This window comes from Eurypyga helias, unplaced genomic scaffold (assembly GCF_000690775.1).
Source record: "Eurypyga helias isolate BGI_N326 unplaced genomic scaffold, ASM69077v1 scaffold29105, whole genome shotgun sequence".
Lineage (NCBI taxonomy): Eukaryota > Metazoa > Chordata > Aves > Eurypygiformes > Eurypygidae > Eurypyga > Eurypyga helias.
This window is the reverse complement of record NW_010250117.1, coordinates 14526-32153: the sequence shown is the minus strand read 5'-3', so window position 1 is coordinate 32153 and position 17628 is coordinate 14526. Positions and strand designations below refer to the sequence as shown.

General features: G+C 43.4%; 1 protein-coding gene across 1 annotated transcript in view; it reads left to right on the top strand.

Annotated features, from left to right (window-relative positions):
• Positions 1–231: 231 nt before the first annotated feature.
• The window catches only part of TOP1 (topoisomerase (DNA) I), a gene marked incomplete at its 5' end in the record, with an annotated part of 26424 nt that continues 9027 nt past the window's right edge, over positions 232–17628 (top strand). The window contains 10 exons of the mRNA XM_010151587.1: positions 232–358; positions 941–1002; positions 3739–3834; positions 5069–5144; positions 6174–6271; positions 10666–10781; positions 13863–13984; positions 14675–14797; positions 16227–16414; positions 17013–17157. Of these exons, the coding sequence (XP_010149889.1) occupies positions 232–358; positions 941–1002; positions 3739–3834; positions 5069–5144; positions 6174–6271; positions 10666–10781; positions 13863–13984; positions 14675–14797; positions 16227–16414; positions 17013–17157 (1153 nt within the window). The remainder of the gene's footprint in view (positions 359–940; positions 1003–3738; positions 3835–5068; positions 5145–6173; positions 6272–10665; positions 10782–13862; positions 13985–14674; positions 14798–16226; positions 16415–17012; positions 17158–17628) is intronic.

Sequence of the window (17628 nt, the reverse complement as noted above, 5' to 3'; positions counted from 1 at the left end):
TGATGGGGGTTTTCCTGAAGTGGAGTGCTTGGCGGCTGTGGTTTTGTGGTATTTTCCCCTCCTGAGGAGAATGGATGTCATGTGACAGGAGACTGGTGGACCTTCCTGTTAAGGTGATCCCTTATTTTCCGAGTTTATAATCATCAAAATCTGTGACTTTTCTGCTGGAAGTTGCCTGTATTAATGAAATCTTGCGTTCCCCTCTCCAAACATGCTCTTTTTTTCTTGCAGTGAGCACAAAGATTCCTCGGAAAAGAAACACAAAGACAAGGAGAAAACCAAACACAAAGATGGCAGCTCAGAGAAACACAAAGACAAACACAAAGATAAAGATAAGGAGAAGAGAAAGGAAGAGAAGGTAGGTGTCTTCTACGGGAAAGACAAGAGGATGGTTTTGGTTTATTCTGCTGAATGGCAGAAGCTCAGTGGCTTAGATGTAGCTTCTACTTACAAGTTTTTATCAACCTAGAGAGAATTATCCTGATGCTAACCCAGAGACTTGGTTTGTAGAGTACTAGATATGGTCTTGTAGAGGCTTTATCTGCAGGTTTTGTGGATGGAAACAGTTCCACAGTGGAGCTCTGTCCACTGGCTCCACATTTTTTTTCCCCATTAATTTTCACTTGCCAAGCTTAGATTTAGAGACAAGGGAGAAAAATCTGTTAGATCATGTTTCTTCTGTGCAAGGATAAACTATACACTGAGCTCCAATCTGTTGAAGAACTGGAGGGCCAGAGAATACCGAATTGACCAAGACTCACAGAAAAGGTTGCCTTCCTGGTGTGTCATGTAGGTCATGAAGGGCTACAGGGGATGAAGATACAGTCACGGTGACCTCTGGTTCCTTTCACAAGTTAAATAGCTTGCCAGTGTTGTCCCTTGGAAAAACATAAGGTGCTCTGGGCAGTGCTAATCAGCTCCTACTTTTTATGTTTTTCAGATGAGATTATTAGCTTCTGGTGATGCAAAAATAAAGAAGGAAAAGGAAAATGGTTTCTCCAGGTAAGAGATCGGGTCTATGATCTAAAAAAAAATAGCAGTTTGACTTCTCTCAGGTTCTCAGTGTTTGACTCTTCTCACTTGGTCTTGGGGAAAAAAATTGAAATGCTTTTGATCCCTTCAGATGATATATTCTTCTTAATTTTGGGAACTGGTAATTGATCTGCTTCCTTAGTAACTGGAGGTGGGAGCTGTTGAACATCTGGTGTCTGCCTGCACGTGTTGGGTTTGTCCTGTTACATAGCTGAGTCCTGCTGAGGACAGGCTGAACTCTGGAAACACTGGTAGCTGGAGCTGAAAGAATCTCTGTCATAAAATTGGTACTTGAGCCCTACAGGCAGTCTTCTAGAGACAGGGCCTTGTAAAGACAGTCCAGATTGCCTCCGAGTGTCTCTTCTGCAAGAGACTACAGCCTCTAAAGCCTTTGCAGAGGAGTGATGAGTAAGGAAGGTGCTTGTGTAAAATCAGAAGTATCTTCAGAAAGTGCTTAGATGTCCTACTCTTCTCAATTCTTGCTAATAATAGAGCCTCCTGGAGTTAGGTGTTGTATCAGTCATCACTAAGTAGTCTTGTTGAAAACTTGAACCACTTGATAGAATACTTAATAGTTGACTGACTGAGATCTCTTGTGACTTGTTTAAATCCAGACATTTGGTTATTTTTCAGGTGGTAAAGTCCACTGACTTACTGGAGGTCTGTGGTATGGTGGATACATGTGTTCATATCTGTTAGTCAAGAAAAGCTTTCAGTTGTGTGTCCAGTTTTATGAAACCATTAAAAACCAAACCCACAAACAAAACCCCAAATCCTTCCCGTCTCACCATATATTGTGAACACGGGTTGGGAGAAGACGCCTGTCCACTCCATGTCTGTTAGCTATTCTTTGTGTGTTTTGAATGTGCCCTCTTGACATGAGTTCCTCTATCTGTTTCATTTTCTTACTCCCTATTTAAAAATGCAAACAAAGTAGTGATGCTTGGCACAGGGAGGAGTCGCCCTCTCCAGGCCCTTTTGGGGATACTCTGGAAGTAGAAAGCAATGACATTTAGGTGTTTCATGGTGTAGGAGACTGTTAATAATAACTCTCTAGCCTCTGCTATTCAGCAGAATTGCATGGATGTGCTAATGTCACCAGGACGTTGGGTGCTCACATATCAAGGGAGCTGGGTCCTCTTTATGTCCAAGGGCATTTTTGCACTGTGTTTGAGGAGGGCCTGGAGGAGCCATCACAATTGTGCCTTCTTCAGGGCTGAAAGCTGGCTAAGAGTAGATCCTGCTGAAATGTTCCTTTACAAGTTCACCAGAAAAAATGTCCTCACTCAGATGGTTTTGATTTTCTGACTTGGTGCAATGAGCAATGTTACAGTCGTGGAAACAAAGCGAGTCAAGGTTCAGCTTGGTCACAGAGCTCCTTTCTTTTAATACAATCACACTTCATTTCCCACTATTACAAAATATTGCAAAATAAAGCAGTGTTAAAATAGACTAGATAAAATCCCTAGCAACTTAATAAACAGTAGTTCTAGATTCCTGCCTGGAAGGGAGAATAAATTAAATGGGACAAGCACCTCTTTTTTCCATGGATGTTTTGCAATTGTCTACGTGCTACAGACTTGTGTCTTAGTTAATCGTAGACGATGCCACAGAAATGGCTTCTCAGAGCAGCATGTTTCCCCTGAGCTGTGTCTGCCAGCACTGCAGTGGCTTTACAGCTGTGAAAGAGCAAACTGCCTTGTTCTGCTTCATGGACACATTACCAGCTAAAATAAGACTCTGGAATGTCTCTTGCTGACTGCAATCTGCAAAGCAGAATGCTGGGTTTTTTTGATCCTGTTCCCTCCAATTACAAAATCCGCATGTTGACTTGGAAACTGAGTCAATTTGATCTAGAAACTGCTGATTGAGTGTGGATAGGAAAGCCCATGATGGCACTGTTACTTTTTCTACCTGAGTGGAGCAGTGCTAAGTGCTTCAAAATGTAATTTTGTACTATGAGACATCACTTTCTTTAGGAAGATAAGTGCAATGCATGTGTGAAACAATGAGTTCGTTTAAAGGGATAGTCTCTCTTGCATTCATATGCCTGTTTCTTTTTCTTGTTACTGAGGTCTGGGGACATGATGGCTGAAAACGTTGAGCCTAACTTCATATTTGCAGCCTGTTGAAAGGGACAGGATTGTTGTCTTCCTGCAGTTTGGACTGTGAAAAGAGACTTTAAAAGTCTAACTTTGCCAAATCTTTGTTTCCTTTTCTGGTATTCACATGCCTCAGTATTTAGTTGGCAAAAGATGCAGGGGAATAGTTTTCAAATCTTTGTTTAGTTGCTAATCTTTTTCTCTCTTATCAGGCTCAATAAGGATATTGAGTTGAAACAAAATGTCCTGTTATTTGGCTACACACGTGTGTGCATTTCAGTTTTGTTTTAAGTATATTTGAAAGCACTGGAAGTTACAGTTGGTTTTACTCAAAACCTCAAAGAAACACAGTTTCTAAGCAGTTGAAATTGATCTTGATGTTGCTTGAGAAATAGTAAATACGTAAACACTGACTGACACTCTCTTCATGCTCTCCGTGGATATTCACACATCTCGGGTCTTTGAGGTTTTAAGTGACACCACATTCCAGGACTGCAAGACATCCCCGTTTTGCAGATGATAATTTCTTAAAGCTGAGTTGTTGCTGGTTTCCAAGAGCTTCCTCTTTGAAGTTAGAACCACCTTTCTTTGCTTCTTGTTGTAGTCCGCCACGTATTAAAGATGAACCAGATGATGATGGGTTTTATGTGTCTCCTAAAGAGGACTCCAAACCCCTGAAGAGACCTCGAGAAGATGACGAGTAAGTGGCGTGTGTGTTGTTGACTGGATGTTTGCATTTGGTTTTAAAAAGATAATTTTGAGGGAGCAGGTGGGATTTCAAGTCATCAGCACAAACTCGTTCAGATAGGTGACAGAGGTCTGAGACCAGACTCCTCTTGCTGATACAAGTTCGCTGAGCAGGACAAGGAGATGATTTGTGGTGTCCAAGGCAAAATACCATCACCTGCTTCTGGTGCTGTGAAATATTACAGTGCTAGTAAATAAAAAAGAAAAACCAGAAGGTAGGTAGAGAAGAAACAGTGAAGACGACTGTAAACCAAATCTGAGCTAGTGAGGTATTAATGCTGGCTGAGCAGCTGCAGTGGTTTCTGTTGGGTGAGGAAATGACTGCACGAGAGGAAGAAAATGCATCGTCAGCCTGTTTGGGGGCAGGGAAGAGGTTTGCCTGTGCTGCTTGGCATGATTCACCAGTAGTCTATATACATCGTGGGTCATGCTGCTGATTTTTGTCTCTAAACTGAAAAATACACATGATGTTTGTTTGATAGAGTAACCTACCCCATAAAATAAAAGCTCAGTTACATCATGCTGTGATCTGTCACCATTTATATGCATCCAGCTCTTTAGCAGTCTGGAGTTAAGGGGTTTAACCATAGTGGCATCCTGTCCTTATGTGGTATTTCTCTGTTTCCAAGAGAGATGGGTGTGACATCTTCTCTTTTGTTTATCATTTGCTGCCTTCTGTTAAGTTTTTGTGACCTCCCTTCTCATGGCTGCAATGGGAAGATTAAGAATTTGCCACTAGTCAATTTTTCTATTGTTTGAACTAGTGGGGGAGGCAAAAAGGGAGCCTTGTGGGCAGGTCCTGGACTGATGACTGGAAAAGGAATTGGGGGTAGAACATGCTGCTAAGCTTTTGCCCTTTGATCCCTTGCTGTGTAGTCACTGGGTGGCTACTAAGCTTTTGAATCAATTCTTTATCAAGGAAGATTTTGGTTTCAGCAGTCAAGCTTGTGGAGAGATCTTCACAGTAAGAGCTTGTGGGTTTTAGGGTTTTGTAGGCTGTTTTACTGAATAGGGATTAGGCAGTTTTCTTGAGAGAGTGGGGAATGAAATGATACTCTTTAGAAATTAGACATGCCAGAAATACTGTGAACTTGTGTGCACAAACTTTGTATATGTATGACTTCACTTTATTTTTTTTGCACTGGAAAATCGAGTGTTTTCATCAGCTGGTCTTTTTGTTCTTACAGTGCTGAATACAAACCCAAGAAAATCAAAACCGAAGACGTCAAGAAAGCAAAGAAAAGGAAACAAGAGGAAGAAGAGGTAATGTGAAAGAAGAGCTTACTTCTGTGATCTTTAAGGTCCCTTCCAATCCAGACCATTCTATGATTCTATCCAGAAAAGCAAGGCTGAAAACTCTGTGTTGAATTGCATAGAGCAGGGAGAATCTGATTCAAGGGTAAGGAGGCAGGAGCCAGGTCAGGACATGGCTGTGTGTGGTACATCCCTGCCTGTGGTGCAGGTTAACTCAACTGAGCCACAATGTATACAAAAATCAGAGAAACTTTCTCTCCTGCCCTTCAAATGGGATGGAAAAGATGCCTCCAGGACATGAACTCCCAGCCTGTTCCAGGCAGTTCACAATCCTTCTAAGGAGATCGCAGAGAGTAGAGGAGCCTTAGTAACAACATCTGGTAACTGCACAGGTGGTGTAGCACCGTTCAGAAGCAGAGGAGGTGAAATAGGCATTAGCTACCAGAAAGACACCTAAAGCTTTTAGAGGGAGCCTTGGGTGGGAATTTCTTTGGAGAGGAACTTGAAGAGAGGTCAGCCATGATTTGTGACTAATGAACTATGTTCAACATCAGGCAAAGATACCCTTGAGACACGTGTTGCAACACGGTTAATTCCATAATTCATTGAAAGTGTCTCTGTAATGAGCATATACCAGTAGGTTCCCAGAAGCCACCTTGGTGGTGTAACTGTGCTCCGTAGTGTTTGCCACACTAGATACTCAAGTGTGGGCCGTGGGAGGGGCTCTTATAGCTAAGCAATCACGGTACTATGGCCTAGTATTTTCTGCCTATCACGTGAGGCAGAATAACTGGCAGTGTGTGCACTTAGCATGTCCCAAGCGTAAAGTGAAAGAATTTGGCTTAAAACATAAGTGGGACCGTCAGCAGACTGGCTTAATAGGATGATCTGAGAGCGCATTTCTGTAGCCAGGGCACGGGAATTCAGTTGTTTGTGGTCTAACTTACATACCCCAAGAGGCAGTCTTTCAGTTTTAAAACGTCTTTTCAGGGAGAGGGGAAATAGTGGCTGGTTCTAACAGTCCTACTCATTTTGCAGGACAGCAAAGCAAAGAAAGCTAAGAGCAAAGATACAAAAGTCCCTGAAGCGGACAAGAGAAAGAAGCCGAAAAAGGAGGAGGAGCAAAAATGGAAATGGTAACTATATATCCGTGATGTAGGCTGCCCTCTGCACCTTGATTTTCCCTCTTACCTCCTGTGCCCACTGAGTGAGCACATCTGGCTTTCTCTTTCGTTGATTCTTGAGGATTTGTTCTGAGTAATTGGCTGACTTTCTGGTAAGCTCTAAATAAATACCTCATTCATTATGCTCATCTTGTGAAATAGAAGTGAAATACCTTTCTTGGTATACCTAAGCCAAGAAATAAGGTTTTTTGTGGGGTCGTTGCATATTTTTTCTTTACCTGTAAAATGTGGAGGCTACCTGTGATGACAAAATACCAGTGTTGTGCCCCTTGCTGACACACTTCAGAGCAGTAGGAGAGCTTGTTGGCTTGGGGCTATCATCAGGAATGTATAAATACGTGCAGGTGTATTAACTAGTATTCTAGTAAATCTTACCTGTGTTACATAGACGGTACAACGTGAGTAGGTATCCACCTTCTTGTTCTAGCTGGATGTTAACTGTGTGCCTCAAAACTGCCTCTGGCACAGACATGGAAGTTTTCAAGCGACTGGTTAAGCTTGGGATGTTTGGAAAATGGATTTTGAAAATCAAGTTTTGAACAGAAAGCACTTTCTGTCTTGCCCAGGATCCTAAAGTAGTATTGCTGAGCAACTGAGGTTGTGTTTTCACTCAGTCTTAAACTTTTTTAGAACCTTTTTAAAATAAATCTGACCCTTGCTGTTCATTTGGAAGACAGGCCTGTGCTGTGTCACTAGTGCTCTGTGTAAGAAACCTGCTGGATTTTTTCTTTTTTTTTTAGCTATCCACAATAATTTAGGTTATTGTTATTGCTAGATTTGAGGCACTATTACTTGTGTGTTTTGATGTTTGGGCCTTAGTATTCCCCTCAGTTTAATGCGTATGTAGTTTGGAAAAGCACGTGTGTTTTCTGCACTCCTCTAATGTATTTTTATGACCTTCTGGGGATGATGTTTCCATGAGCGTTTTCATAGATAATTTGGCTGGTTTTAATAGATCTGTAGTGTGGGAGAATGCAGTCCTCTTCTTCAGTCCTTTCAGGTTCAGTCTTTCACCCCGTTGTTGTCACCCTTATTGATTGATCTTTATAAAGAAAAACTCTTCTGTAGTGTTTATAGTCTGCATATTTCTCTTTGTCACAGAACAACAGCACTTGTGTATTTTTTATATACTTGGATACTCTCTTAGAAATTTGGTTTTCAGCCCCATCCCCAAGACTATCCTGGGGTTGTTTTTGGTGTTTTCTTTCCCCTGAGTAATCCACTTTTTTCCCCCAATCCCTTTGACAGGATATTTTTACTGCGCTTTAGCATTAACAGACTACAGGGACACAAAGCAATAAGAAGCTACAGAAGGTGGTCTTAAGCCTTACCGATCTGTTGTCTGTTTGGCTTTGTCTCAGCTGCCCTTGCTGCTTCTGAGTTAATATTCTTTTATCACAGCTCCCTTTTATTGTAGTCTGTATCCTTCGACAGCCAGCCTTTACTGGAAAGCCCTGCTGTCCTCCCCTCACCTGCCTGGGCAGCGCAGTCCCAGGTAGCTGTGTTAAGCTCTGCGGTTTGTGCTTGCTGCTGAGGAAAAATGCCTTTGAAAGCATGTTTTGCAAAATTTGGCAGTAGGTACCTGCATCCTTCTGCTGATGTTCCTGTAGTCCATCTGCAGCTTTGTATAGCATGTCTTTGCTGGACAGGGTTTCATCTGCACTTGAGTTGTGTCTCTTAAGGGCATTCTGTGTTCCATCTGAGTCAATTTTCTGAAGGTCTGATATCTTTTTTTTTTTTTCGGCTGCATCCTCAAGTGCTTTCTGCCTTGAGCGTTTTCATCCTCACTTTAGTGAATGCTTGATGCTAGACATTCCCAAGGCACTGGCCTCGTTCATCACCATGTGGAGCTCTCTTAGAGGTCATTTTCACACCCTGTCAGTGTGTGAAGAATATGTGATCCAGAAGTAAACCTGAGGAGCACTTCTCCCACCATGTGTTCATAGCAAGTTCGTTTCCTTGAAAAACCTGAGGTATATTCTTTCCCCGCCCCCCACGTAAGAATTGTCTCTATTTAACTTAAAAACACTCCCCACCTCTACCTTCCTGAGGCACCCTGGCATTCTTAGGCAGGTTTGGTAGGAGATTTAATCGAGGAGGCTGCGTGGCTGAGCAGCAGAGTTCCTGCTCAGCTCAGTATGGCAGCTTTCCCTGATAGGCAGCATTCTCCTCGCTCCCACACAGTCGTTTGCAGAACGCTGCTGTAGGACTAGGAGCTGCCTTGGGCAGTGCTGTTGTAGTGCTTTGTTTAACACCAAAGGATGAATGATTGGCTAACCTCAGGAGGCTCACTTTTACCTTCTGTCTTAACACTTCAATACGAGGTTTAGGGAGGTGGAGGTAGGGTTGGAAAGGGTTTGTGATCTTTTTGTGGCAAACTTTCTGGTACTTTTGTGCTTACTAGCCGCCCCATTGATCCTGGGCTTCCTTGTAGCCCTCCCAAAAGATGCATTGTGCTTCAGCTATTTAAACTACTACCTTTCTAGTACTGTTTTTGCGTGTGTCTTTTGGAAAAACAGGAATGGGTAGAGGAATGAAATTTCTCATCAAATAAACATCAGAGCGATAGATCTTTAAAAGCCATGACTGGAAAGCAAGAATGGCAAACCTATCCTGTGAAGTCACAGCAGTGACTGTGAATGATCCCCTCATTTTCTCTTACCAGAATAAAAAAATCTTGTCAGAAAGGATAACTGTTTTCTGACGGGGAGGAGAGGTGAATGGTTTAGGTTTATTTTGCTGGAAGGAGCTTCTGGGTGGAAGATCCTAGGCCTATGTTTGACAAAATATTTAGATGTCTAGCTTCTAATTCATTTAAAAAAAAAAAAAAACCAACAATCATTAGGAATGTAAATATTTGTGATCTGAACTTTAAATGTCAATATTAGTTTCTTGTATCAACACAGTTTACTCAAGCCTTCTTCCCGGCCAGGAACTGCAGTCTGACAAGCAGGTTTTGTACTGACAGCTGGGGCTGTGCCCTTTGCTGTCAGAGATGTAACGGTGCTCCTCATGCGAAAGTCGGGGCTAGTGCTGTGGTCAGACATGGTGCCTCGCCAACTACAGCACTGTGTCCCTTAATTGTCATTGTTCCTAAATTACTGATGTACAGACACCAGTGAAGCATTTTGAGTGTCTTCTAGCAGCAGTTCTTTTCTCTGTGCAGTGTTTAGCTTCTGCACAGTGACCCTGTTATCTTACTGGGGATGAAGGGACCGGCACTGGTGCCTCGGTTCCCGAGGTGCATGCGGTACCTGCGTGTCTTTGCCCAGCTGCTCTTGCATCCAGAATGGGACTGCTCCGTAAGGCTGGCACTAGATGGAAGCTGAAACTTCTTTTTATCATCATGGCTGCTCACGTAAGTTGTCCAGGCAATTCAGACACTGAGTGCTGTGACAGGTTAATGGACTTCCAGTTGATTAATCACTAAGGTAAAATAGCCTTTCTCAGCAGGGCATCCCATGCCAGCAGCATGTAGTGTTCTGGTAACCATGAACGTGTAGAGGGGAGGAGTGTGGAATCGGTGGCTTGGGCACAGGTGACTGGGGATGAGGGGGAGGACACTGGCTTGGCAGGACCCCTTTTCTCCATAGATGAATTGCTGACCCTATGAGTTTGTGCAGTTGGAATGTTGGACTGGTGGCACCTAACTTGCTGTGTTGTGATACCTAATGCATCAGTTGCAAAACATTCTTACAAAGGTGCTTTGAGGCAAGACTGCAGTTTTCCTGTCCTGCTCTGTTTTTCAAGTATGCTTTTCCTACCCAAGGAATTGGATTGGATTTTAAATGACAAAGCAGGTTTTAGTCTTTCTTGTCCAAGCAGGTTTGTTCTCATTTGGGTCGTAAATGAATATCTGTTTTGTTATCTCTGCCTTTAATGGCATACTTGTCCACATCTGAAAGCAGCTGCATAATGTACAACTGTTTGGCCTTGCTGAGCAGGCAGCCTAGACCTGATAGATCACAGCTGACTGGAATTCAGTGTGATCTCAGCCGCTTTACAAGGCTAAATTCTTCATTTTCTTAAGTTCTAAGCTTTTTCAGCTGCGTTATTTTGTGAAAGGAGCAGCAAGTGGGAGGTGAGGACTATGGCCTCGTTAGATAACCTGCAACCCAAGGTGTTCTGTTCATGGACATGGCTGTGCTGCTCTAGGGGGGGGGAGGAGAAGAAAGAACAGAAAATGAAAATAAATGGTGACAGTGCATTGAATATTTGTAGTCGGTCTGTGCCTGGCAAAGCAATGACTGCTTCCTGATTTTCTTTAGCATACCCTTATACCCACATAGTAATAAAATGAAGATTAGGAGCTTAAAATTGTATTAGTTCATATTTCTTTCTTGAAGGTGGGAAGAAGAGCGCTACCCTGAAGGCATTAAATGGAAGTTCCTAGAACACCAAGGTCCTGTATTTGCTCCACCGTATGAACCTCTGCCTGAAAATGTCAAGTTTTATTATGATGGTGAGTTAATCTGTGTTTCCACTTGTTGGGAAAAGGAATGTTCTCAGGGTATTATGATGTTTTTCCAGGGACTGAAGAGAAGAGGTGGTGGTTTTCTTTTAGTGGTTAGCTTAAAAGAAGCTCCTTAATGGCTAAGTGAAGGAAATACCTGTCAATGCAAAAAACAGCCTGCTGAGTTCTGCTAACGGAGTCAACATGGAGATGAACTTGTTTTCACTCTTAGAGCTGTTAATCTCTCGTGCAAAAAACAGCCTGCTGAGTTCTGCTGACAGAGTCGACATGGAGATGAACTTGTTTTCACTCCGTTAGGGCTGTAAATCTCTCGGGTTCCTTAACAGTGTGTCTTACACCTGAGAGTAGCAGTATATAACAAGCAGAGCACATAGTTGTAGCTACTTCGTCACTGGTCACCTTTAGGCTTTAACCTTATGAATTGCAACTTCCATCGTCTGTGGTGAAATTCATGATCATTTGGTGGCATGAGTGGGATAAGAGACAGTTGAATTCTGATACAGGTAATTAGGATCTTGGAGGAATGCATGGGATGACCCTGGCCTCAAGGACTCAGCCCTGTGGTGTAAGTCATGTCCCACTCGCTAACCATGGTGTGCGGTAGGACTAATTGATGTGGGATTCTGATATGCTGGGCTGACTCGTTAGAGGCTCACGTGGAAGGGATTATGTGGTGTGACGCTGGCTGGAGACCAGACTTGATGACCCGTGTGCTTCCTCTTAGTCCTGTGATCATGTTAAATGAAGGATCAAATTAAGCTAGGATTGAATTAAGTGAGCGGCATTTGAATGGATGAAAATACAATTTTTGGAGAAGGGGACACCTGCGTGTAGAACCCTTCCAGGAGCAACACGCTGATTTCACGTGACATGTCAGAGCGTTTATAAATACTGAGAAATAGATGACATTAATTTTCAGCAGCAATGCAGTGAAATAAACACATTGAAGGCTGTCTGTAAGCAAGCAGCACAGTGAGAAGGGATGTCTTCAGCCTTCTTTCTTAGGGCTTGAGAAGGACTTGATAGGAAGAAGGACGTTTTTCCCCTCTACTGAAGCATGTATGATATCTCCTGCTGCCTAGAAAAGAGGAGGGGCAAACTGCACTGTAGCTATCCCTTTGGTGTGGGTAGCAATAAGCTCCTCTTCTATCTAGCCATCTATTTCACAAAACCTCTAGGAAGTGCAGGGATTTTTGCAACATGTCACAGCAGAAATTCATCAACAGGCTCAACAATTACGGGGCGGGCAGGGTGATCTGGCAAATAAAGCAATCGCGTAAGTCTCCTTGAGAAACTAGGCAAAAAATGAGATGTCTGATTCATACGGCAGCTGTGGAGAGCCGCTGTCTGTGCTCACAAGGCATTGTCAAATTTCAAGATGATCCTGGGGTGATTTGTAGAGGCCAATAATCACGCTGTGGCTGGCCAGCCAGCTGCCAGGCTGCAGGCCCTCGCTGGAGGAGTCTGTCCCTTGCCTAGTGATTGCAGTGCAGCAAGACTGCCTGTTTTCACCTAACAGTGGCTGCTGGCCCTTTTGTTAGTGCTTACAATGCCTCACGCGATGAAGGAGCTCGAAATGCCAAAAACATCTTCAAAAGAGGAAATTGAGGCCCATTAAATATATTCTAAAGTGATTAGATAAAGGTAACTGAGCCTTCAGCAATTTGGGAAAGATACCAGTCGTTTTAGCCCCATAATGTGTCACTAACTTGCTAGCCTCTTGCAGGCTAGACTTGCAGGCTGGAAAAACTGTTTCCCTTGCTGTTTCTCCCTTCCCCCATTTCCTGTTAGAAGCAAACAAATGCTGTATTTTAGGTTGCAGCTTAAAATTTGGCAGTGTTACTGTTGGTTTAATTTAATTGTGGAATATTCTTAGATCATTGGCAGGACCTTTTTGCTAAGCCCTGTTTTAGGAAGGTTTATAGATCTGATAGCTGACTCCCATGCTTTAATTTTAGAGATGATGCAACTTTTTAAAACGTGGAGTAAATCAAAAGTGTGGGTTGTGGGTTTTTTTTTCCTAAGAGCACAGAATCAACAGTAGTGTTTCGTGTATTGACTTTTGTGCAGCAGAATGGTCATTACAAAATCCACAGGTGTTGACTGTCTGCCAGCCCTTTGGGACTTTAAATATTTCTTGCAGCTAGCTGGGGATGTGAGCTGCACACAGAGTCCCTCACAGGGATCGCTGGCAACTCACGTGTCGTCAGCAGTGCGGTCTGGACCAAAAAGACACTCCATAGGGACGTTAGATGTCAAATCCATAGCTTCCCTGTTGCAGCAGCCTCTTTTCCCTTGTGTTTAAAGTCTTCCCTTGCAGCAATTTCACTTTGTACTGCAGCCTTGCAGATAAATGGAAATATGACCTCTCTGTTCACTGAAACTGAGGCTTTCTTTAAAAATTCTGTCTTTTGTGCCTGATTTGGAGACAGAGGAGTGCATTCCCACAGCAGAGGGGATGATTAGCAGAATCCTGACATGTTTCCCTGCAACGAAGGGGAGTTAAATATTTGGCATGGCTTTCCAGCCTATTTGTGGTGTGTACATAGGAAGGGCTCTTCCTGGCCGGGAACAGCTGGAGGCTAGAGGGGTGTCCTGAAGCAGAGTCTCTCTGTGGGTAGAAGAGCAGTGCAGAGACTGTATTTCCCATATGTCTGAGTACTGGAATATGAAATTTAATGCCCCCCACCCACCTCTTTCACTTCAAACAGCAGCATCTGCCTCCCCAGCAGCGTACACAGCACTGGGGTGTCGCAGCGTAGGGTTTCCTGCAGGGAGGCCTTTTCCCCTTCCTGCCCTGCGTCTCAGACCTGTTTCATCAGATTGCTGTTGCCTGCCTTTTTATGTTTAGATTCCAGAGGAAACTTTTTTCAAAATGTTTATGATGAAAGTCAAGCAATTGTGCTCCTCTGTTTCCTTTGTCCATCCAATTTGCTGTACTATGTAATATTTTTAAGAAAAACCTCTCTGGGGTAAAAATACGGTGTCCTTTATGGTAGTTACTGTGGTTTCTTTCTGGCTTCAATTCCTGTTTACCATTTTCTTTAACAAGAAAACCTTTCTTCGTAGGTAAAGTCATGAAGCTGAGCACCAAAGCAGAAGAAGTTGCTACATTCTTTGCAAAAATGCTTGATCACGAGTACACTACAAAGGAGATCTTCAGGAAAAACTTTTTCAAAGACTGGCGGAAGGTATGCAGGTAGCCCAGGGCTGCAGTGACCGCGGGCATGGCCGGCGTCTCCTCGGCACGGGGCAGCGAAAAGGGGCCACTGCTCCAAGCACAGCAAAGTTAACTTGAGGCAAATAAAAGCTGCCTCAGATCGTAGCTGTGCAATGTCCAGGTTATCCTGTGGCTTCGCCAGGAGGGACCCTATCATAAATACCTTTCTAAACAAAGTCAGTCAGACTTTTCCCGGCCACGTTTGCCTCTTACAGCATGATGGGCTATAGCTGCTGTTACATGCCTCGTTGAAGAGACAGCTTTATTTAGTAAGAAACCCCTTCCGAAGATCTAAAACTTGGAACTTCACCTCAGTCAACTTACCGGCTATAAGATCAAACCTTGAGATCAATTGATGCACTTTTCCTACATGGGTTACTGGATTTTTCTCCCTGTCCCTAAACGGCCCCAGCTGCTGTTCAGCGTGAGAGCACTTTAGGAGGTGGTAGAGCATTGCCAGGGCTCGCAGAGATGAGACCGCTGGAAGGCCAGCACTCCATATGCTCTGCTTGTCCTTTTGGCTTTGACCTTATCTGCAGGAGTTTGGGGATTCTTGGGGGTTTATTGTGAGAGCCTGTCTGTTGTTCCTGTTTTAAACTGCCTGGGGTAGAGTGAGCTCTACTGTGCATGACAACTTACAGCACTGCTTTCTTTCTTCAAGGAAATGACCTCTGAAGAGAAGAGCACTATCACCAACCTCAGCAAGTGTGACTTCACCCACATGAGCCAGTATTTCAAAGCTCAGTCAGAAGCTAGGAAACAGATGTCCAAGGAGGAAAAACAGGTACCAGAGGGAATTCTAGAGACTACTTCATTCTTAGCTGGCCTGTAAACATCTTTGTGTAACCATTCCTCTGCCTGCCTTGTTGTTCATAAGTCAGTGTTTACTAGCTTTCAGGTTATTACTTCCATGTTAACTGTAGGAATCTTTACTGTGCAGCTCAGGTAGGGCAAAGTACTGTGTGTGCAGCTGAATTTTCATCCTGACTTGGTATGGTAAGGGTAGGGGTAAGTCTCTCTTTATACTTAAGCAGGATCAGGAGCATCAGAGGTGCTACCTCCATGGGAGCCTTGGTCCTTGGCCAATAATGACCAGTGGATACTCAGTTAAGGATAGCTTTTCATTTTAGAAGCTACTTGGGTTTGGTTGGAGGGCAAAATTTGGCATGGTGGAAGGGATGCAGCAATGATATGAGTGAAAAAATGAGAGAGTAATGCAGTTTTCTGAATAAAAAAACTTTATTTTGCAGTAGCATGACTACAGTGGCTTGTGGGGAGAGAATTAAATAGTTTTTAGATGACTGAGGCTTACTGCAGTGGAAGTTGGAAACTTGGCCCAATTTCTCAGTTCATCTTTTGCAACGCTACAGTAATTGTCTTTTGTGTGAAGGGCCTGGCAGCTTGGAATTATGGCCTTTGGGGTCAGGGGGGTCCCACCAAAATAGATACCCCATGTCTTAGTGCTGTTTCTTTTTCATAAACACATGGGTGAGCCCTTCTCACTTCTCATCTGCAGTAGCTATTACAACGGAGCAGGAGTGGCTTTTTCTGTTAGTTCCTTAGCTGGCGCACCAAGTGCTGTCCCTGGGTCAGATGTTTTATTTTGAGCTGCAATGTTTTTATTTTTCCTTCTGTATAATTAGAGTTCAGGCACAGAAGTATGCAGTGAAATCTCAGCACATTTTTACTTAAGGATCTGTGTTCTGCTTATGAGACCATTTGCTGACACAGGCTTGACATGTGGCAGGCTGGAGACATTCCTTTGCCTGCTTTCTGATGCCGCGTTCAAACACAGAAGCCTGGATTTGTGTACATAAACAACAAGATTTATGTAGGTGGATGTCAAATGCTGATTATAGACTATAAAGCAGCAGCACTGTGCTGGGGCTGCCCTTGTAGCTGTGGTGTATGGATAGATGTCAGTGTCTTGATTGCAGCAAAATTCACCAGCCCTAATCTGTTTCCCTCAAAAACAAGTTTTAAGAGTTTGTGCACACTTTCCTTTTTTTCTGGTTTGTGCTGCTTGCATTTTATGAATGCTTTTCTGGCCAGTCTGCTGCTCTGTGTGTTGATAAAGCACTTGGTATGGTGGGCATCTGGTTTGAGTTGGGCCTTCAGCATTAGTACGGTGCAAATATCAATTTTTCTTAAAGTCTTGGCATTCGGAGAGGTGTGTGGTGCTGGATATAACATGCTACCTTTGCTTTTTCCAGAAAATCAAAGAGGAGAATGAGCGGCTATTGAAGGAATATGGTTACTGCGTGATGGATAACCACAAGGAAAGGATTGCCAACTTTAAGATTGAACCCCCAGGTCTCTTCCGAGGTCGTGGGAATCATCCCAAAATGGGCATGTTGAAGAGACGCATCATGCCAGAAGACATCATCATTAACTGCAGCAAGTGAGCACCGGGCGCCTCGTACCTTGGCTTTGTGCTCTAGATAGGATAGCAGCTGTTTTAAAATCCTGGATGGGTTGATTGTTAGGCATGTGGAAATGCTCGTGCTGTTTATCCTTCTAGGATAAGAACTGTAGTCCTACAAGCAGAGACTGAACAAGGCTATCATGGTTTCATATAGAACTTTGTCAAGATATTTTCTTCCTTATGCCTACAGCCTCATCTACTCAAACTCTTCCCAGCTAGTATTGCCAGAAGTTAATTTTGTTCTAGGTAGGCTGTTCTACTTTGTCTTCCTCGAAGACAAAGGTATGGTGGGCTTCTCTGCAGTCTTGTCCTGATAAGTGTCCACGCTGTTGCCGTGTCCGCAGATCAAAGCTGGTCCTAGCAATGTGTGTTCCCTCCTGTAGTGTAGTTCTTCAGCAGATAATATTGATAGCAGTTACATTTCTGACCTTTGTTCAGCTTGATTCACTGGATTTCCTGCTTGTGGAAATAGTTTCTCTGTGCTTTCTTTGATGATATTTATTACTTTCGCTATTTGGATGCTGTGGTAGTCTCTTTAAATAGTTTCTATTTGCTGTTTTGTAATTCTCTGCAGGGATTCCAAGGTTCCTGTCCCTCCCCCAGGACACAGATGGAAGGAGGTCCGGCATGATAACAAGGTTACCTGGCTGGTGTCGTGGACTGAGAACATCCAAGGCTCTATCAAATACATCATGTTGAACCCTAGCTCAAGAATTAAGGTAAAGAATCAGTTAAAAATCTTACTGGTCATGTCTCCAAGAAGCAAATGCAGCTGTTGGCTAGGAGAGAGGTAGGAAGAAAACTGTCTGGCAATTTCATCCTACACTTGACATCGTTGTGTCATTCCTGGTAGAAATCCTTTACTTTGTGTAAACCAAAAAGGAAGCAATTAATCCAAGAACAGTCTTGCTCTGGTGGATATTTTACCTACTTTTGTCCTAACTGTCCCTGCCTGATCACGTAGTGAAGGTCTGACCACGGGCTGCTAATTAGCCAGTTGTAAAATTAAACCCATGGCCAGGCTACTGGCTGAGCAGGCTGATAAGGAGCTCGTGACTGAAGAAAAACAAGCCCTGCTGTGGGAGCAAATAACCAGTCAGCAGATCAATTCCATAAAAGCAATGATAAACTTGTTTGAAAGATAAGTAGCGTTCAGTTTTGGGGGTAGGATTTGAGTTGTTCTCATGAAG